This window comes from Hyaena hyaena, unplaced genomic scaffold, assembly GCF_003009895.1.
Source record: "Hyaena hyaena isolate Hyena2069 unplaced genomic scaffold, ASM300989v1 scaffold_348, whole genome shotgun sequence".
In the NCBI taxonomy this organism is placed as follows: Eukaryota; Metazoa; Chordata; class Mammalia; order Carnivora; family Hyaenidae; genus Hyaena; species Hyaena hyaena.
The window spans coordinates 423841-441460 of record NW_024080981.1 but is presented as its reverse complement, the minus strand read 5'-3'; the positions used below and the strand labels follow the sequence as shown (position 1 = coordinate 441460).

The window sequence follows — 17620 nt, the reverse complement described above, 5'->3', positions numbered from 1 at the left end:
GAGGGAGGGGGATGAGAGAGGACTCCAGGGCTCAGGAAATATTCCATATAGAGAAATGCAAGGTGGGGGACGGTTAATGGAAACTGTAGAGGCTCTAGCCCCTTAAGCCTTGTCTTTTCTCTAACACTGGTAGAGAAATGATGGTGTTCCACAAATATTAGACAGTTATAAAAACATAGTTAATCCCTAGTTTAAGTCTTAAAGAAAATTCAATTCCAGACATATTAAAAATTTACATGGTAACTAATGAAAACATAAAAATGTACAGTGAAAATAATAATTTTTTTAAAAAGTTGGGGGTGGAGAAGGCCTTTTCTAGCATGAAACAACAAAGGGAGAAAATGGTCAAATGCCAAAGATGTGTATACCACTGAGACCATAACAGCGTTGCTTACAATGGAAAAGAGAGCAGTAGCAGTAGGAAGCGGGAGAGAAGTCTGAAATAAGGACATATTAGTTCAGTCCTACTCTGTGTTGCAGTGACAGGGAAAAGAGCTCACAATTCCTTTTTGTGTGTGAGAGAGAAAACATCAGAGGGATAGATTCCAAATACTGAAGTGATTCTCACCAGGTGGTGGGATTAGGGGTGACTTTAAGTTTCTATCTTTTGTATGTATGTTTTGCCATAATATTTTAATAATGTGAATACTATGGCTTTCATAATTAGATAAAAACAAACAAAGGACATTTAAAAAGTCTTTACATAGTATGAACTAAATAATATAAAATAGTATTTGTGGAGTGAAAACCAGGAATACAATATATACAAATTGTCACAATGAGAGCATGTTTTATGATCAGAATTGAAAAAAAAAAGTATAATTCCTAGGCTGTGTGGAAATGAGATTAGAAAAGGAAGAAGGAATCTGGACTACAGTCATGTGGGGGAGGCAGGCAGGCTGCAAGGAAACATGAATGAATCAGTAAAAAGGCAGGGAGTGGCAGGTGCTCTGAAGGAAAGCACTCCAGGCAATACATGAGATGTATGCTCTGGCACTTAGAAGCCAATTCCATACTTCAGTAAGGCACTGGCATAGTTGGCACTGTCCCCAAAGGTGGAGAAAGAATACATTGGAAACTCCTATCCCTCACTGAAACCAGGGAAGTGGATGAAAAACTCCCTCATGGCAGCGATGCACCAGATGGAAAGGCAGATAAGGAAGGGTCTTGCATCAGCTCCTCACAAAACCATCCATCTTTTAATGCTCCTGAGAGGATCATGGGGCCTTCCACTGAGACTTGAGTCAAACTGCAGTTGATCTTTGCCTACCTGGCCTGTGTGGAGATGTACAAGATTGCCCAGATGCCATGGTTGAGCCCTCCCTAGTGCTCCCTGTTCCTCAGAGATGCAAAACACACTCCTGCTTCGGGACCTTTGCATTTGCTGTTCCTGTTTCCAGAATAGTCTGCTCTCTATACAGCTATCTGTATTACCTGCTTTAAATGCTGCTTAAATATTACTTATCAGTGAATTCTTCCTCAACTAGCCAATTGAAAATTGCAATCCTTCACCCCCTAGCCCTTCCTGTTTTATTTTTCTCCATTGGCCTTATCATCATCTGAAATGCTAAGACGAACATTTTTTTTTAATTTCATTCACATTTCAGCCTCTGAAATCCATATGACTCTCATCTACAACGCTGCCAGCCACGCACCAATCAAAAATGCCAACATGAAAACTTGCAAGGTAAATGTTGGTGTTTGAGAGGAAATCCCTGAGACAATAGGGACTCACTTCTTTAACTTCTAGGAACCAATGGCTATGGCACAGGGTGGAGAGTGGTGCCTGAGGTGGTAAATCAAATGTGATCAGTTACACTTTCTAAGCAGGAGTCCAAAGTGGACTAGCCCCTGGGAATTGCAAAGCATGATTTAGGGTCTGCAGCCTTAAAAAACAATACATTCTTTAAAGAAAGGACTCCTCCCCAACACTCCTGATAGCACAGAGAACAATACTGCCATCTATAACTCTTGGTCAAAAAATGATTCAGGAGGGCTGGCCTCTGAATGGCAGCAAGTTTACTTTAACCGATTTATTTTGCTTTATATTTTCCTTTTTATGCAAGCACCTGAGATATCTGTGATAAAATTCAATGTCTGATTCGGGCAAATAAGTTCTTTTTTTAAAAATGCTTATTTAATATTGAGAGAGAGACAGTGCAAGCAGAGGAGGGGCAGAGAGATGGGGACAGAGGATCTCTACTGACAGCAGAGAACCCGATGTGGGAGTCAAAATCACCAACGAGATCATGACCTGAGCTGAAGTCTGATGCTTAACCAACTGAACCACTCAACACCCCCAAAAGAGTTCTTTTAATAAGTACAAAATAAAACTTTTAGGTGGTAAGGAAGTGTTGTGTCATGGCTTAATTGCTAGGTCATGCAATTGATGACGTCTTGGATTTTATGGAACATTATATTGTGCTTTTATGGAACATTATATTGTGCTTTTTTGTTAATGTGTTGTCTTGAACGCCCATGCAGACAAGGCCTTCCATTGACTTGATTCGCTGCTATGACCCCAGCCTCTAGAACATACCTATGCATAGTGAGTGCACCAAAAGCTGTTGTCATCTGGCCTCTAGCCTCTCATATCTTTCATCAGTGTTCTCTCCCTTAAGTGTCTGCTCCCAAAGAACAGAGGCTGGTGGTTGGTGGCACCTCTGCTGCTTGGTGAAAATTCCAATCAGGCAGTCACTCTGGGAGGCTCAGTCCCTTTCTGAAAACTGGCAAGATTCTGGCTCCCCACTCACAAACAGAAGAGTCAGGGGCAAGGGATGTATTTGGACCTCAGTTTGGAGCCCTCAAGTATGATTGATAGATAATGGTTTCCAGAGAGGCCTGGCATAGGAAAGTAATGCACCAGCAGGGGGATATGGTCATAGCTACAGTGTCCACAGTGTCCAGGAGGTGGCAGTAGGGAAAATGAAATGTGCCAAGGCCTAGGTCCCTTATCTGCTTAAGCATCTTTTCCTGGAGTGGGGTGTGTGCGTGGGTGTGCATGTATATTGGGACAGAAGGGATGTGTGGTTGTGATGAGCTAGTTAATGGCCACCCAGACCCACCCTTGGTTCCTCAATCTTGTGCAGCATAATCTTTGAGAAGTAGACATTATCTTTGAGGGTAGAGATTCCTCTACCCTCCCATCAGGGAAGATGGCCAAAGGGATGATGACTACCTAGGGAAAGGGAGAGAAATTTCACTGCCAGGGCAGAGGTGCCAGGGACCTTTAAGCCACTGAGAGAACTTTTCCTTACTCATTAGGGAAAGACTAGCCTCCAATCTTGGGCAGTTCTTTGGCTGTCCTTAAACTTCCAGGACCCTGAACACTCAGACCCTGTCTCCACAAGAAATTGCTGGGCCACATGGAGGGGGATTCTCAGCACTTGAGCTGATTGCTGACAGGCAGTCCAATACCAACTGGGAAGGCAGAATCTAGAATAGGAGCGAGGTAGGAGATACTGAGGCTCAGGACCCATATAGACTAGGTCCAGATTGGCTCTCGATTCAGGAGGGGGTATAGCTGAGGGACAGAGTCAGAAGAAGCTCCGTGAAGGAGAGAAGGTCAGGGCTAGGAGAACTTTACAGAAGAAGAAAGACTCTAGACAACATGAAACTTGGGGAACATATGAAGCACAATGATAAAGTTCAGGTGAGGGTTGAGGAATAGATGAGAATCAGAGACGTTATTGGGGGCTGATCTGAGGGTCAAGCCCAAGAAAGACGTGAAGGTCACTGCTGGGGTTGGAGTGGGCAGACTCTAGGGGCATGGATGAAGCTACACATCATCACCATGAGCTGTCCTGGGGTGAGCAGCCCACAGACTGGGAGGCTCTAGGCAGGGGTTAGAAGCAGGGCAACCTGGTTCCCCGGTCCCCATTCCCAGCTCTGTTTCCCTCTATTTTACCTGTGCCAACTACCTTCTTAAGTATCCTCTGTGTTTGTAGTTTATTGTTTCTGTTCTCCAACCAGAATGGAAGCAGAACAGACCTTGGTGTGTTTGACTCACCTTTATGTCACCAGCACCAGGCATAGCACCTGGCACATGGTAGGTGCTCAGTTAAATGTTCAGGGGCAAAGCTCAGGGAAGGTATGATACATTGGGACATAGGATCCGGCACATGCTAGGGTGTAAGCTCAGTAGTGAGGTGACCTTCAGGACAAGTGAGGTTGAGGGAGGAGGGAAGCTCTGGGGACAGATGAGACTCAGGAATGGGATGCCTCTCAGGTTCACAATGAAACTGAGGAATGGACGAAGAGACTGGGAAGGAGATAAGGCTTCAAGGGGTCTGGTATAAGAGGCGATTAAATATATACATTCTTGGTGATCTCAATATCCGCAGAAATGATTCGAACCCCTGGTATCTCAGTCTCTTGACCTACTCTCCACCAATACTCTTTCCCTCCTCCTTATGCCTGTGGTCATATCCTCAGCGCTTGCCATTATCTGTCACCACATCTCCATAATCTCCATTATATCCCACTCTCTGAAATCCAGCTCATTTCTTTTAGTACTATAAGAACTCCACTGGACAATGCTACTGGGTTTTTTTTTTTTCACTGCCATTCACCAAACACTGACTCTATCCTTACTTCTCTCCTTACCCATTAATCCATGATTAATCATCATCATCATCATTTCCTCCGAGAATCCACACGAAACTCCCATGTCCCTGTGCCATTTCTTTATTTTTATGTAGCAAAACTCAACCCAGCTAAAATCCAGCTTTCCATCTACTCTGGGTCTGCACCCCTGAGACTGAACGTGGCTGGTGGAAAGCACGGAGACATGCTGAGTAATTACACTTTAAATTAACCTCAAGTGGACCCTTAAAGCAGCCCAGCAATCATGCTATGTTTCCATAGAATATCCAGGCTTCCTGCCTCCCAGAACACTGTTTCAAGCCTTTTCTCCTTAAACCACTGATATGCCTCTCTTACCTTCACTCCCAGCTGGTAGCCTGGCTTCCTGTTTCATCAAGAAAAGAGAAGCCACCAGAAGACAATTGCTCCAAGCTCCACCATCACCTCTCCCTCCTCCCTGCATCTGTGCATCTTTCTCCTGCATCAACTTTTTCCTTCTTTTCTGGTCCATTGGCATATAAATGTGTTACCATGCTGTAATTTCTCCCATATTAAAAAAAATACTTAAGGGGCACCTGGGTGGCTCAGTCGGTAAGCATCTGACTTGGGGTGAGGTCATGATCACACAATTCGTGGGTTCGAGCCCCGCGTTGAGCTCTGTGCTGATGGCTAGCTCAGAGCCTGGAGCCTGCTTCAGATTCTGTGTCTCCCTCTCTCTCTGACCCTTCCCTGCTCACGCCATTTCTCTCTCTCTCAGAAATTAAAAAAACAAATAAAAAAAATAAAAAAATACTTAAACATTTTAATTGTTTTATTTATTTTTGACAAAGAGGGAGGGAGAGAGAGAGAGAGAGAGAGAGAGAGAGAGAGAGAGAGAACAAGAAGCAGGGGAAAAGCAGACACAGAATCTGAAGCAGACTCCAGACTTTGAGCTGTCAGCGGAGAGCCTGATGCAGGCCTCAAACCCATGAACTGCAAGATCATGAACTGAGCCAAAGTCAGACACTTAACTGACTGAGCCACCCAGGCACCCCTAATAAAATACTTTTATCTTGTTCCCTCATATTCCTACAAACACCACTCTACTATTTCTCTGCTCTCCTTTACAGATTAACTCCTCAAAAGAGTTGTCAGTCAGCGCTGTTTCCAATTTCTCTTTTCCTACTCTTGATTGAAAGCACTCTGATCCACATCTACACTCCTGCATCTCCATGGAAATTGTTCTCAAAGGCCACCAATGACCTCCACGTTGCTAAAAACAGTGATCAATTCTTTGTCCTCTTACTAGTCTAGTCAGTGGGATTTGAAGAATTGGTCAATCTCTGCTTCCACTGAAGAAAGTGATCAATTTTCCACTTTCTTCAGTTGGGACTATGCTCTGCTGTCTTCCCCCCACCTTGCTGCTCCATCTTTCCCGGTCTCTATTTGCTGGTTCCTTTTCATCTGTCCCACCTCTAAATGTTGGGCTACTCAGGGCTTGGTTCTTGGGTTGCTTTGCTTTTTCTATACAGTCTCCCTGGCTGACCTCATCTAGTCTCATGATTTTTAATACTGAGTATTAATTCTCCAATTATACCTGCAGCCCTGATGTTGCCCCTGAACTTCACACTCTTCCATCCAACTGACTTTCACTGTCTTCCTTAATTCAGTTACCGTAACTTCATCCTTCCTGTTCCTCCGACTAAAACACTGAGAGCTGTCCTTGATTCCTGTCTTTCTGCCTTAGCCTAATACCATTCTGTCATCAAAACCTATCCAACATCTGCCTACCTCTCACTGCCTCCACTGCATCACTTGGTGTAAAACCCCATTGTCTCTCACCTGGATTATTTCAAGAGTCCCAAAATAGTCTCCCTGCTTCAACCCTTGTCTTTCTTTAACCTGATCTTAGAGATCAGCCAGAGTGATCACTTGTAGGAAAATACATATCACATCACAGGGACCCTCAAGGTCTCTCCATATCACTCTAAAAGCCAAAGGTTTCGCAATGGGATGCAAGGCCCTGCACAATCTCTTGTCACCCTCTGTTGTGGCTTCCCTGACTTCATCCCCACTGCCCTCCTCTCTCAATCCCTCCTCTTCAGCACATCAACCTCCTGGCTGCCCCCTGGATGCGCCAGGCATCCCCCTGATTCCAAGGCTTTGGCACATCTGGATCCTACAACCTAGAGCATTATGGCCCCTGAAATCCTTTGGCTCTTGACTCAGGTGCCATCTCCTCACAGGTGGTGGGGTCTTCCCTAACCACTGTATCTATATACTGCGTACTCCAAGACCCTTTGCTGTTTCATTGTTCTCCATAGCACCAATCACTACCTAACATCCCATATCTTTGACTTCTTTGTTTTCTTCTCTAAACTTCAGGAGGGCAGGACCTTTTGTTTGTTTTATTGGCTCCTGTAATCCCAGGTCCTAGAATACTAGCTGGCACATAATAGCACTGAGTAAATACTTGATGTCTTACTTTACTTGGTCTGCCATGGCAAAGTACCACAGGCTGGCTTAAACAACAGAAATTCATTTTCTCACAATTCTGGAGGCCAGAAGTCTGGGATCAAAGATTTGTCAGAGTTGGTTTATTCGGATGCCTCTCTGTTTGGGTTGTAGATGGCTGCTTTCTCCCTGTGACTTCACATGGTTTTTCATATGCGTGCCTATGTCCTAATCTCCTCTTCTCATATAGGCATCAGACAGATTGGAGGAGGGCCCACCTCAATAGCCTCATTTTAACTTAAGGACCTCTGTAAACACCCTCTCTCCAATTACAGTCACATTCTAAGGTAAGGGGGGTTAGGACTTCAATGTAAATTGGGGAGGGCACAATTTAGCCCATGATACTTGATTAGTTGGTTAATCAATGTGCAAAGATGAATTGGGGTCTTATGGGCTAAGGATCAGTATTTAAATTCAGGGATGTGGTGAGGCTTGGTAAGGATATAAAGGGAAGGGGGGCAGGAGAGTTCAAAGCAGAGTTCAATTCTGAGATGGATGAGGGTTGGGTAGAGAATGAGGTGCCAAAAATGAAGGAGGCCGGAAGAGGGTACTTGTCTCCACCAAAGGAAGAGTCACAAGGATGGGGTTAAGGCCAGGCCGTGTGGAGGAAGGGAATGGAATCAGTGCAGCTGGGAGGTGAGGAAAGGAGTGACAGGCCATGGCTTGCAGATGGGAGGAGGAGAGGAGTCAGAAGAGCAGTAGAGTGGTTGGGATGCTGGGATAGGATCAAGGATGTTGATCCTATGGGCAAGATTGCCTGTATACTTTGTGAGCCCCAGTGCAAAACGAAAATGCAGGTCTCTTGTTCAAAAAATATTCAAAAAGAATTTCAAGATGGAGACAGCAGAACCTTCAACCAAGTACAGAGAATGCACCCTTGAAGTTGGTCCTGCCTGATGGGATATGGGTCAGGAATGGAGGCAGGTGAGAAGTTTGGAGAAAATTGGATAAAAGGCCTTTTCTCTTGTACTGTACTGGGAATTTTTATTGAAATGTGGTCTGCCTTTTGCCATATTTTATTATTATTAGCAACTATACTGTACACTCTTTTTACACTTTTTTAGAGGTAGGCCCTCCCACAATCCTTTGTGCTCTACGTACGTGATTTGGATGTGTGCCAAGGTATGTTTATTGAGATCACCAGTGTAGCAGATAACGGAAGGGTACATGTTGGGTGTGATGGAGATGGAGGAGAGAGAGTGAAGGCTCACAGGGAGACTATGGCATCACTCTAGAATTTGGATAATGAGGATCTGGACCGCACCAATAATCTGGGGGAAGTGCAATTTGGTTGGCAAAAAAAGCCCCTGGTGTGTACCAACCTGCCACATGCCTAGCCAAGGCAGAGAAGCTAGTGACCAAGCCTTTCCCACCTGGTGCAGACCAGGGGCTGTTCATTCAGTCCAAGATCTGAAAGCAGTTGTGGGGAGGATGGAAGCCTTAAGCCCTCCCAAGGTGGTCCCTGGAAATGCCTAGAGCCCTTCTGAGGGGAGTTAGAAAGACTTCTGAGGAAGCCAAGGTCTGGAAGTAGCCAAGACCCAGGTTTAATTCAGGGAGGAAGTAAGGGTATCAGCTGCTGTTGGTGTTGGGGACAACATCTTGGTGGTAGGTTGAAGACTGACACTCAGTCCAGCTCCTCACATCAACTGGGCCTCTCCGACCTCAGCACTATAAGCATTTGGTAAGCCTGCTGTGGATGAGGCTCTGTGTTGGATGCGAGGGACACATGAAAAAATAAGGTCCCTGACCCCAAGATAGAGGAGGCAAAGGTGCAGCTCAGGTGAGCAACTGAATGAACTTAATACAGTTGGCTGCCAGCAAAAGCTGACCTGTGTTAGGCTCATACTTCAGCACCAGGCACACTTGATGTGTTTATCCAATTTGTCCTCTTCACCACCTTTGAGGGAGGTACCATAATCATCATTCTCCTTTGACAGATGAGGAAACTGAGATGCAGATAGGTTAAGTCACTTGCTCAGGATCACAGCTGATCTGTGAAGAGTTGAAGCAGGCAGCAAGCTGCAGAAGGGCTGCTCTTCACCCTTCCTGCCCTTGGCATCTGCAGACAAAGTGCTGAGAATGGAACACTCAGCATGGGCGGGGGCGGAGAATCCCTCACGACCTGAGTACAGATGTCATCTGAGCTATGTGGGAAGAATGAAAGCATGTGCACGGAGGCTGATAGTGGGAGGAAAGGCATTCTGGACAGGGAGGGAACTAGAAGCTTGGGTAAGGGTGCTGGGAGAAGTGCAAAAACCACAGACCCTAGCCTCACATATTGAAAGTTGTGTGCAGTTGCCTGTACACATGGTTAAGATTGGAATGGGGACCTGGTGGTGGACTAGGTGACAAGGAGGGCAGTTTCTGAAGAGATCCAAACCACTTCTCTCACCAACCAGGGCCCAAGCTCTCTCCCCCTGAACTGAGGGGAGGTCTACAACACACACAACCCTTTGGGCCTCAAAGGAGCCCCATTCTTATCCCCAAGTGATCTTGATTTTTTTCTTGTGAAAGCCTGCCCCACAGGTCAGGGGGTGTGGCCCTCCTGCCTTCACCCAGGAGAGCATAGAGGGACTGTATTGGGCAAAAAAGGGCTCCTGCAGCCCTCCAAGAGCAAGCAAGCCAGGGGAAGACTCTGAAAACAGGCGGCAGAGATGGAGGGGAAAGCGCCATTGGGAGTGGGGGAAGGGGAAGGAGAGGGAAGGGCAGGGACAGGGAGGGACAGAGGGACTGTTCAGCTCTGAGAGCTGGACTGGAAGATGTCTGGGATGATGGAGGCCTTTCCTCCTATTTTCTATGTACCTGGAGGCAGGGCAGGTTGGTGTTTCTCTGCCTGGAATGGGTGTGGGGGGTAGTTATGGGCATACCTGTCAGGTATCATTCTGCCCAAAACACCAAAATAGGGAAAGGGGTGTGTAAGGGGGCGCCCACTCCAGTTGCAAGGTGGGCTCCAGAGCTGCAGAGAACAAAAAGAACCCAGAAAACCTAGCATGGTGCATTGGATCCCTCCTCGGAAGCTTTGGCAGACCCCTACCCTGAGCTCTCCCAGAACCGTCCTGCCCTCCGTTAGCATTCCACCTCCTCGCGTGGTTCTACTTGGACTAGTGTCATCTACCAGCGTCTGGTCATGCTTAACCTCTCACAGAGCGGCCTCCTGAGCCCCCTCTCCCCCCCCCCCATCTCTTTCCCGCGCTCCCCTTCCTCTCCCCTTTCTGTGCCTTAAGAGTTTCCCAAGCCCATTTCCTCCTTTATTTCGCTATAGCCCCGAGAGGCAGGCAGGATTCTCCCCATTTACCAGATTTGGCAGGAGAGAAGCCTGCCGTCCGAGGACAGGGTGGGGAGGAGGTAAGTGAAGAAGCCAAGGTCACCCAGTCATTGGCGGAACGCAATCTGAACCCAGCCCTTCTGCGGGCCCGCTGAAGCACTGCTAGGTGGGCACTGGCTGCTGGCCCGAGCCCCTTCTTTTCTCGGCTGGCACTGGGGGCGGGCTGGCCACAATGACAGGTGAGCCTGGGTAGGGGACAGTTGGGGAGGGTTCGCTGCGCCAGGCCCCCTGGCGCGTGGGCCTTAGGAGCGGCCGCCCCAGCCCGCCATAGCGCCTGGGCTTCCGAGGGCCAGCGCCGGGAGGCACGACGGCGCCAGAACCTTTGGCGAGAGGTCCTTGGTAAGTCCCGGGCCCGCCGACCAGGCCCCGCCCCCCGGCGGCACGGGCGGGGGCAGGGGCGGCGCCGGCGGAGTGGGGCGCGGGCGCGCAGTGCTTGGTGCGCGCCGCCGCCCCTCCGGCCCAGCTTGCTGGTCCGTCCTCCCTCCCCCTCGGCCCGCTCTCCTCACCCCCACCCCTCTCCTGTCCTCGGCCCGGCGGCCCGGCTCGCGGTGCGGCGCGACGATCGCGGCCTGGCGATCAGGGCACGGTGGTCTTGGCGCTCGAGGGTGGCGCAGGGTGCGAGGCCAGACCAGGCGCAGCGGGGCGTGGGGGGCGGGCAGCGGCGGAGTCCCAAGAGGAGAGCAGGGGCAGGGGGGTGCCGAGGTAACCGGCAGGGCCTGGGCGCCCGGCTGCAAGGGGCGGGAGCTCCAGGTGCACCTCGGCCCTGGCCTTTGCCCGGGCGGCTACTGAGCCCCCAGGGCGGCGGGAGGCTGGCCGGCGGGAAGGGAGGAAGGGAGGAGATGGCTGGGCTGGGGGCTTGGCCGACCGGGAGCAGGTGGGCGGGGACAGGGGCCCTGCTGGAAGAGGCGCCGCAGCGAGGTGGCGGGCTGCTGGCGCAAACAGGGCGTCCGCCTCCTGGGCCCAGAGAACGGTGAGCCCGTTTGGGTTGGGCGTCTCAGCCCCGAGGGCATGGTGTGGTGTTCGGGTCCACTGAACTGGGCGCGGGGCACTGTCGGGGGGAGGATCTGGAGGCCCAGCCGGGCCAAGGCGTTGGGGGTCTTGAGCAGACCCAGAAGAAGAGGTCTGGTTGAGCCAGAAGCTGGAATTTGTGGGCAGGGTGCTGCTGGTGGGCGACGGTGGGCAAGGATGGGCACATTAGAAGCTGGCATGAGTGGAAGGGGACAAGGAGGGCCCACAGTTGGAGTTTGAGCATAATTTGGGAGTTCCATGTCACTGAGGGGGTTGATGACTCATGAGATTTGGCTATTACAGAAGCCTTTTCTGGCGACCAGTTCTGAGTGAGGGGAATGAAAAGGGCGAGGATTTGGAGAAGTGGTATGGAGGCCATCTCTTGGGACACCAGGTGCTCTGATGGCCTCCTGTCCCCGTGCGAGGGACTTTGGGAGTGATGTTTCAGAGTGTTGTTGATTTGGAAGCTTCAGCCTAGGCTGGGGTTAAGGAAGGTCTTTGTGGTGGCCAGTCCCTGCCTTCCTTCCTTTCCAGGTCTTCAGGATTCAATTGTGTTCCTGAGGGGAGTGGGTTAAAAATTCCTCCGGCCTACAAGCAGCCTTACAGTATCCACCAGGGGTAGGAGAGACATGTACATGCGTGACTGCAGCAGCATTCTCTGTCGTGGAGCCCTCACGCTTCCTCGCTGTTACCATAGCAACGCCCTATTGATGGTGTATTTATAGGGGAAGAAGCAGGCGCTAAATTTTGGGGAAGGAGGGGGAGGCGGCTTCATGGCAGCAGCAGCAGCAGCAGCAGCAGCAATGATGGTGACTACAGAATTGTTAATGGAGTGGTCCATGCCCTGTGAGCTGTTTGGAGGGGAGTCCCTGGCTTGTTTGAGGCTTAAAAATGAACTAATGACTTCAGCAGGTGCCAGGAGAACACTCATCCGTGGCTATAATATGTGTGGGTGTGCATGCACTAAAGTCGGATGTGTTTGGGACAAGAGGTGGCTATATGTAAGCTGTTATGTAATTTTTGCACATCCAAATGAACAAAAACAACACTGCAGTTCTCTTTGATAAAAAATGAAACGTATGTTTTACTATCTTCACTTTTAGTACAGCCTTTACTCATTCTTTTCAAACCCTGATACAGATGCTCCATTTTTAATTCAATCAAAACCCTTGTTGTTAGGCACACCACACCCACAGTCTCACCACATGACTGGCATTGGCCCTAGGGGAACCCCAGAGATCCGTAATGAAGCAGAATTTGAAGTTAATATTCCATTTTCACTCTGAAAACACTGAGGGCCAAATTTTCTTACAATGGTAGACCCATCTGTTGACAGATTCACTCATTGACAGTTTTGGGTGGGATTGTTGTGGGATTCAAAAGATAAAATCCCCCTTGACATGGTGTTTCCATAGATGGATGTTATGTTTGCTGTTTTTCCTTTAGCTTTAATTTTGTTTATGAGTTATACCCTACTTGTTTGACAAAAGGATTAGAAGGTATATTTTAAAAATACATAAGACTCTGAACACATGAATACAAAAAAGGTATGCCCTGTTGCAAGGAGGAAGCATATGTGCTCAACAGCTGGGCTTCTAGAATGTTTGTGCTTGATGAATAATGTTAACGCTGAACTTCCTGGCAGCCTAGGCAAAAAGGGTGCCATAGCATGTTACACCATTCATGTGTCTTACATCCAGTTAGTCATAAAACCAGAGCTTCTTCTTGGGGAGCAGAGCAGCAGGGTGATTGCTCCCAGATGTGGACAGCTTCGGCACTGCTCTGGAATACGTATGTGAGTGGGAGTCTGTACTGGGGGAGAGCAGTGTGCTGTGACCATGGTTTACATAGTGGCTGGATCATTCCTGAGCAGGAATGAGGGCAATAGCTCACATTAGAGGCAACACTTGCATTGACTTAGCATCTCAGTTTTGATCATGCCAATCACTATCCTGGTACTCCACTGCAGTGCTCCTTAATGCAAAGAGAGGAGAGAGAGCTAGTTTCAGAAGATCCTGGGCACTGTGTCTGGTGCATGCAAACACAGTGAGTCACCTGGGTTTGGGCCATGACTTTTGAGGTGGTTGTTGTTGCCATGTTAAGCTTTGCCAGTACCTGCTTCTTCAACACGTGCTCCCTTTTTTCCAGGAGTATGCTTGTCGCTAGAGATATTTGAGACTTGCCATTGTGAGCAAAATTAGTTCCAAAAAAATGTGTCCTGTCTCTGTCACTGTTGATTTCCTTGACCTCACCTAAGTCCCTGTCTCTCTGAGGTCCTTTCTAATTCAAAAGTGCAAAGATTGGGGCTCCTGGGTGGCTCAGTCAGTTAAGCGTCCGACTTCAGCTCAGGTCATGATCTCAGGGTTCGTGGGTTCGAGCCCCGCATCGGGCTCTGTGCTGACAACTAGCTCAGAGCCTGGAGCCTGTTTCAGATTCTGTGTCTCCCTCTCTCTTTGACCCTCCCCTGCTTATGCTGTCTCTCTCTCTCTCTCTCTCTCTCTCTCTCTCTCAGAAATAAATAAAATATTTAAAAAAAACAGTGCAAAGAGTTTTTGAAAGAGGTGAGGAAAAAGGAAACTTGCAGGAGGTTCTTTTTCTCTCCTCCTCCTCCTCCTCCTCCTCCTTTTTAAAGAATGAAGTCAACCCTTAGGAACTGTAGATTCTTAGAATCTGTTCGTGCGGGGAAAGAGCCAGAAGGTTAGCTCTGGGCTCTGCTAGACCTCAAGCAAGGAACTCAGGAAAGAGACTTTGGGGAAGAACGGGAAGTAATAGATCTGTGAGTGGCCCAGGGGGTGATGTGCCCCATGAGGTGTTGCTTTGACCTTTGGCCAGGCCAGCAGGGGTAGGGGTCACATCCCAGGGCCAAAGGTGTGCCCTGTAGGCTTTGGGGGTGTGATTTAATTGTGGCTCTGCTTTTCTCCTTTGCCAGGCAAGTGAGACACTGGATCTGAGGGAGCAGTGATGGCAGGTGAGTTTTCCAGGGGCCAGGCCGAGGAGCCTGGCCATGCCAGGGGCTCACAGGAAAGTTGCATGCTCACTTTTCAAGTCCTTTCCAGCTTTCCTGTCCCAAGTGTGTCCCTGTGGCCCCTGTCTCATCGGCTGGGTAGCAGCTTTACCCTCTCAACTCTGGTTCCCTTCTGCAGTAGGTGCTCACTTGTTGATGTGCACCTGCCCAGGCCACTGTGAGAGAAACTAATACGACAGGCCGTGGGGAAGGGTACCTGCTTGCCGGTAAAGCCCTGCCTGCCTCGCTGCAAGGGGCTGGTTGACAGGAGACCTAGTTCAGGCTTAGCTCAACTCTAGCTGGGTCTCTCCTTTTGGAATAAGTAGATATGGCTAGCACCCAATGACACTTTTGCAGGAAGCATCTGTGCCCAGTGTACAAAGGCTTACATTCTCCCTGCTACCCTCTTCTCAGAGGTACTCTCAGATTCGTATGCATCCAGTGCTCCAATCTAGCCTAGATTGGGTTTGTGGTAAGTAGACTGTTTGGAGCTAGGCTATTGACTACAACATAGGTGGCCATTCAGGCAGAGTAGTGCCACCCTGGTAGAATGTTATGGAGTGATTTGGTATTGGTTACCAGCATCAGTCTGTAGGGGAACCAATTCTTATGATAAGGGCTCTTATGTTCTCTTTTTGAGATGAGGCAAAAAATAATAGGTACTTTTTCAGTGTTGACTACAATACTCAAAATCTTTCATGTCCATTGTTCCTGTGCACCATGCACCTCCCTCTCATATCCCATTTCCCCCATAACACCAGAGGCCTGAGTCTTGTTGGGTTCATGGTATTCTAAGAAGGTACATCATGGCATCACAGAAAGTCAGCACTTCTGTCCCTTTTACAAAGGGCTAATCGTATCTGCGGCGGTGTCTTGCCTGCTGGCTGTGTCTTGCGACCCTTTGTCATTGTGCTTCTGTGTCTGTGCTGAGTCTGGTTTGAAGGAGCCCTTGGGCACCTCCCTATTCCAGGCTTCAGTGCAGCTCTCTCTTCAGTGTTTCTGGAGGCCAAGAATGCCCATTCGGTCCTGAAACGGTTCCCTCGTGCCAATGAATTCCTGGAGGAGCTGCGCCAGGGTACCATCGAGCGAGAGTGCATGGAGGAGGTCTGCAGCTACGAGGAGGTCAAGGAGGTGTTTGAGGACAAAGAGAAAACGGCATGTACTGTCCTGGGGCTACCTTCTGGGAGCAGAGGGAGCCTCAGGAATAAGAAGAGCAGGCCCTGGTATCTCAGGCCAGTCAGAAGCAATGAAGAAAAGCCAGCCCAGTCTAAGGCATGGCCACGGGGGTCATAGAAGGACAGACAACATGTCTTTAGAGTCTCAGCTGCCCCACTGTGGGGACCTCCTCACTTGGGAGCATTGTCCTTTGTCCCGGGTGCATTCCATTGCCTCTCTGATAGGTCTCAGAAGCCAGTCAGATGGGGAAGGGTGGGGAGCAGCCGCAGGCCCTGCCAAACATACCAGACTTGTTGAAAGTCTCTGAGGTTCAGCTGGGGCATGAGCTCTTGCGTGTAAATGTAAGTGGCCATTTTTCTTTTGTAGATGGAGTTCTGGAAGGGGTACCCGAATGCAGTCTACTCAGTTCGAGACCCTGCACAAAGCCCAGATGCCATGTATGTTGTGGTTCCCCTTCTGGGGGTGGCATTGCTGATTGTCATTGCCTTGTTCATCATCTGGAGGTGCCAGCTGCAGAAAGCCACCCGACATCACCCCTCGTATGCTCAGAACCGGTACCTAGCCAGTCGCGCTGGGCACAGCCTCCCCCGGGTCATGGTGTATCGGGGCACTGTGCACAGCCAGGGGGAGTCCTCTGCACACCGGGAGGTAGGGAGCAATCCACAGGTGGTGCTGGGGCCCAGTCGAGGGGGCAGAGCCACGGTCCGCCTCGAGAGCACCCTCTACCTCCCTGAGCTCTCTCTCTCCAGGTTGTCCAGTGCCACCCCTCCCCCGTCCTACGAGGAGGTGACTGCACCCCAGGAGAGCAGCAGTGAGGAGGCGAGTGTCTCTTACAGTGACCCACCCCCAAAGTATGAGGAGATAGTGGCCACCAATCCTGGCTCGGACAAGTAGTAGGACTCATGTCCTGTCCGGTGTGAAAGCCTCTTTCAGGGGTCTCATATTTTCTTTTTAACTTTTCAAAGACTGTGCCACCACAAAACAGCCTTAGCCTCCTTGTTGCCAAATAATTTCCTAACCGTGGATTTGTAGGAAGTCAGTTGTCAGAGACAGGTGGAGGGGGGTAGGGAACACACATGTGTCAAAGCCCCTGGGGAGAGCTACAGGCCAGAGAGCCCAGCTCATCCAGAAGCCCCCATGCTCCTGCCATCCTGTCCTCTCATCAGGAACTGGCTTCTCTTATGCCAAAGGTATTACCCGAATGAGTTGATTGTGGCCAGAATGTTCATAGGCTCAGGCCTTGGGACTGTGCAGCCGGCTGGAGACCTATCTGTGATTGGAAACCTGGGCCACAGAGATGAGGGAGAGAAGCTAGCTCTTCAGCAACCCCATTTCCTCAAGAGTCCTGTGCTTTCTGTCCTGCTTACATTTTGAGGACAGGGACAAGGACTGAGGAAAAAACAAAAAGAGTAATAACAAATAAATAAATGAACAACACAATAAAACAAAACAATATAACTTGTGCCATTTATAGGGGACTGAGGGAAATCAGCTCTGTGATACTCCCCTACCCCAACACCCGCCCCTACTCCCCTGACCAGATTAAAAGGAATATCTAGAGCAAGCTGGAAGGAGGGCAGGGTATGTGAAGGATGAGACGCAGGGGCCTGGCTGTGAGACTGAACAAGAGGCCCACATGAACTTTGCCATCCTGGAGGGCTAGTTCTTCTTCTAGTGCGCTTGGCCTCCTGAACACCTTGGCTTTTCAGATGTGTATTGGCTGTGCTGAAACTGCTACCCACTGGCATGAGCCCCATCATAGCTCTGGGAAAACTAATGCTGGTGACCCTGCCTGGGAAGCCCATGGCCTCTGAGTGGTTGGGGGTACAGGCTGGGGAAGAGAGCTGAAGTTTTCTGCTAATGAGGTTGGTTGGTGCATGGGATGATTGAACCCATGAACTTAGCCTCCTCAGCACCGTGCTGTCTTGCTTTGAACTTTTAGGGTTCTTCACTTTTTGAGAGTAGGTGCAATGAGTTGAACTTGAACTTCAGATGACTGATTTCTCCTTAATAATGGCGCCCACCTGGGG

At 49.3% G+C, this 17620-nt stretch overlaps 1 protein-coding gene across 1 annotated transcript; it reads left to right on the top strand.

Moving 5' to 3' along the window:
* Positions 1 to 14333: 14333 nt before the first annotated feature.
* Positions 14334 to 16994, top strand: PRRG3 (proline rich and Gla domain 3). The gene is made up of 3 exons (XM_039249868.1): positions 14334 to 14378; positions 15409 to 15569; positions 15957 to 16994. Exons 1-3 carry the CDS (start codon positions 14372 to 14374, stop codon positions 16482 to 16484), a joined length of 696 nt encoding a protein of 231 aa, XP_039105799.1. The 5' UTR covers positions 14334 to 14371; the 3' UTR covers positions 16485 to 16994.
* Positions 16995 to 17620: the final 626 nt, after the last annotated feature.

Coding starts and splice junctions, on each gene's coding strand:
- PRRG3 (XM_039249868.1), top strand. Junction 15,570..15,956: donor TTGAGGACAAAGAGAAAACG/GCATGTACTGTC, acceptor TTTCTTTTGTAG/ATGGAGTTCTGGAAGGGGTA.